The sequence below is a fragment of the Centroberyx affinis genome, unplaced genomic scaffold, assembly GCF_046629955.1.
Source record: "Centroberyx affinis isolate AG114_WGS23_722 - 3 ecotype Tasmania unplaced genomic scaffold, CSIRO-AGI_Caff_v1 ptg001446l_1, whole genome shotgun sequence".
In the NCBI taxonomy this organism is placed as follows: Eukaryota; Metazoa; Chordata; class Actinopteri; order Beryciformes; family Berycidae; genus Centroberyx; species Centroberyx affinis.
Genome location: NW_027279920.1, coordinates 57,501 through 61,646, shown reverse-complemented (window position 1 = coordinate 61,646; position 4,146 = coordinate 57,501). Strand labels below are relative to the sequence as shown.

The following is a 4,146-nucleotide window of genomic DNA, read 5'->3' as shown; positions in this document are numbered from 1 at the left end:
ATTTCCTGTCTCTGTTTTGGCGTCTCTCCCCCTGTCTCTGTCTCTCTCTCTATCTCTCTCTCTCTCTCCCTCTCTCTCTCGTTTCTCACACTCCCATAATTCACTCTGCACATCATTAATATTTTTTTCTAAACATGTGTATAGAATTTTGGGCATGCATGAAGTTTGCTTTATACTCGAACTATAGAACTCTATAGCTACAACAGCATAGCTGTGTTCTAAAATTTGATGCTAATTTCATCATAGACACCCCCCTTCCACACACACACACACACATGCACACTATTATTATTATTAGGCCAGTTCAGTGGAGCAGTGGGCCAGTGTTCAGCTGCTTGAGACAGAATTAGAGTGGCAAACAGCTGAGCTTCTCTAGGGTGCTATCATGTGACCTATCCCACCCACTGGGCCGTAGGGACCAGGGTTAGGGTTACCATGTCCAATTTCCAGCATGGACGTGTGTGCGTGGGTGTGTGTGAATGTGGATGTGTGTCTTCCTGTGCATATTTATGTGTGCGTATTTAGGTGCATGCACTATATCAGTGCCACCAGTTGAGTTGTAAAGGGAATTTCTCCGCTCTGTCTCTGACAGTAAACTTGTTCTCCAACCTGCTGATGGCTGCACCTTTCTGTTCGACTATCATTAGCACACACTGGCCTTTGTCCCTCTGCTTGTCCCAGTGACCTGCTTTGGGCCACATGGTTGTGTGTGGAGGTGTTGCTGATGTAATGAGGGACCACATCTGGGGGCTTCTACACCACAGTGAGAACGTATCAAGCAGCCTACCTTATCTATGATGAAAAGAACAGCTCCCGCAGCACATTTGTGATTGTTTAGATGTATTGTTTCCTGGCCTGCAAAATAACAGCATGGCTTTTTTTCAGTGTCTGTCAGCAAAGCAGGTAAAGGAGAAAGAGCTGAGCGCTGCACTAGTCATTACTCCTCTGAGCCACCTGATGGAAGGTCTTATAACAAACCTCCACCTCCACTACTATTAGGGGCACCACTTTAAATTGTACTTTCAGGTTATAGTTCACTGTTGGCTCACAAGAGCTGTATCTTGATGGAAGAACCTTCGATCGGAGGATAGTAGCGCAGTATTGTATGGATGATATTGCAAGAGTGATTGTGTTTATCATATGTAGAGAAGTTTAATTTTTGTTAAAACTCAGTTTTGCAATGGAAGCAGACTGATTATAGCATAACTGCATGAAATTACAAGGGAAAGTTACAGGACTCTATAATCACTTAAGCAAAGAGCAGCTCCTCATTATGTTTCCAGCGCAACTCCACCTTCTGACACGAAAGCACACAGCTCACACGTCTCAAACATTTTAATATCTGCGCCTGCATGTGTGTGCATGTGTGTGGAAGAGAATGAAACAGAGAGGTGACCTACAATGTGTTCGGGACAGGGCATAGTGTTGAGAGCTGCCCAAGCAGAAGGAGTGTGTGTGTGCAGGGCCTTGAGTGTTTACAACTGAGTAACATGAGGAGTGGACCAGCTTGTCCCGCCTACACCATAACTCTAAATACAGAACCACAGCTGTGTGTCTATGTATGAGAGAGTGGGGGGTAGAGAGGGAAAGAGTTGGATGAGCCCCACTAATGAAAATGAAAGAAAAGCAAGGTATAAGAGTATACACCATAAGAGAATGATAATTAACAATTGCAGGGGGAAGAAATTAACCCACTCCTTATTCAAAGGTCTGGGGCCAATGTGGAGGTCATTTACTGCTGCCCATGCATGTGTGTAGGCTAGTGTGTGTGTATGCTGGTGTGTAGGGGGGGATGGGGTACCACACGAATTAGGTAATATTGACATGGTTGTTTCAACCCCACCCTCCCAACAATGCTTAGATCAATGTACCAAATCAATAGGAGTCATTGACAATAACTGAACTTCTCATGTGATCAGTGAAGGAGAAAATTCACTATTTTTCAGCTGCATGTGTGCACATACTCATTCGTCACAAAGACAGTACAACATGAATCACACACACACACACACACACACACACACACACACACACACACACACACACACACACAAACACACACATGTGCACAAGAACATACACAAATACATACACACCCACACACATGCACATACACACACACACACACACACACATACACACAGCAGGGGGAAACAGGCTCTTCTCTTACACTGCATGATTGGTCACTTTTTCCCTCTCTCTCCCTTCCTGCTTAAATAGTTTTAACAAAAGAGAGGGAGAAGGAGGGGGAGGGGTGGCGTGGTTGGGGGAGGGGATGTATGTGCTGCTCTGTTGTCACTAGGCGAGTGAGAGGGGGAGGGAGAAGGGAGCTGGAGGGCGAGCGAGAGAGGGTAGGAGAGAAGGATAGGGTCCCAGAAGAGGGGAAGAGAGCAAGCCTCACACACGTCTGCTCCCCTGTTGTACTTTGTGGAATAGTGGATTGCTTTCCCAATTGAACCACTCATCAAGGAAACACAGGCATGATCAGGTCAGTAACTAGATACAGATATGCATGTTTCTATATCATTAAACCAACATTGATTGCCCTCTTCTGCCTGCTGTCTCTCTCTGTGTGTGTGTGTGTGTGTGTGTGTGTCTCTCTCTCTCTCTCTCTCTCTCTCTCTCACTCACTCACTCTGCACATTCCTGTCTTGTTCTTCATTCTCTCTCCCATAGCTCTGGTTGTGCGATATGCCCTCCTTTACAGTTGCTACTGAGAAATCAGTGCTGCATATTCCAAAATAGTTTCTCTTCTTTGACATGTTTGATATGTGGCATTCCCATGAGTTTATCCTCTACATATCAAAACATGGGCTGTTACAATTCTATGCACTCTCTTAATCCACACTTATGGGACATTCTTCATTTTTCATTCCTAATTTATTTTGTGCAAGACGGGATCATTTCTTTTCTCTTGAGAGAGTGCAAAGTTCTCGTTGCACTTATGGTTTGTGTTTGTGTTGAAACATGGGTGGCCTCAAAGAATTAGAAACTTGTCTCCGCTGGCCGTGTGGTTTTGTGGTCAGAGGGTAAAAGCTGTTCTCTCCCTGTCAGAGCATTTAGCATGCATTAAAACGCTTGCTCTCTTCCGAAACACACACACAGATACACACAGAAATATTGAGAGAGAAAAGAAAAAGGATGGTGAGAGAACATTGAGAGAGCATGAGAAACTCATTGTTTTGTTTGTGCAAGTTTTTCCAAGTTACTCTCACATATTGCTTTTTAAATAGGAATTTCATACAAAACGCATGCAAGGAAATAAGCACATTTTACATCCACAGTTGAAGATATTACTTCAACTTCAATTATATTACCCCAAAATTCTCCAAATCCCTATTAGTGACTGTGTATTTCTAGTGTCTATGAAAATGGACATGTTAGACCTGTGACTGATGACTTCTGACACTGGCGCGTCCGCTCTTCAGGTGGCAGCATGTCGGAGCGGTGCTGAAGTGTGAGATGAGCCATGGAGAGGTGCAGAGGGCCAGCCACTAGCAGACCCAGCCACACAGCCAGAGCCAGCAGCAGCAGTAGCCCAGGCAGGCCCCGCAGCATGCAGCTGGGCCCTCAGCAACACTGAGTGGAGCCGCTCCTCTCCTCTTCACCTGGGGCCAGGGCTGCAGAATGCTCAGTCCTGTCACCCCATACAGTAAGTCCAGCCTGCTTTTTTCTGTGTGTGCATGTGTTCAAACAAGTTGTACGGTCATAGTCCATAGGAGGTTAGGTTTGCCGCACAGTAAAAGTTGTATGATCGTGTTCAATGATGGGGTCTGTTTGGCATGTTCATGCATCATCTGTGTTTATGTTGTATGTGTATGTTGTGAGCCAGCCTGCTTTGTGTCTGTTTTTCTGTTTGACTTATTTTGCTGCCCCCCCTCAAGTTATTCCATTTATCCTGGACATACATCCCCTGTGGCTGTGGTGGAGAGGGAAGCTAGGGGTTGGGGGTCTCTGGGAGAAGACATGTTGGGAATGGAGATATGCTAATGGCTTTAACAGCTGAGTCTCTAGCCCTTGCATTGAGGAATTTCACAGAAAGTGTTCAGTCGCCGTTTTTTTGGCCCCTGAATGTGAAGACACTATAGCTACACTGTGTTCAAACGGACAGCACTTAAAGCACCACTGGTTGTTCTGTCTAGAGAG

At 45.3% G+C, this 4,146-nt stretch overlaps 1 protein-coding gene across 1 annotated transcript in view; it reads left to right on the top strand.

Moving 5' to 3' along the window:
• The first annotated feature begins 3,627 nt into the window (after nucleotides 1–3,627).
• Nucleotides 3,628–4,146, top strand: part of LOC139650140 (fidgetin-like protein 2) — a 10,797-nt gene continuing 10,278 nt past the window's right edge. Inside the window, exon 1 of the mRNA XM_071526704.1 lies at nucleotides 3,628–3,652. Within this exon, the coding sequence (XP_071382805.1) occupies nucleotides 3,628–3,652 (25 nt within the window). The remainder of the gene's footprint in view (nucleotides 3,653–4,146) is intronic.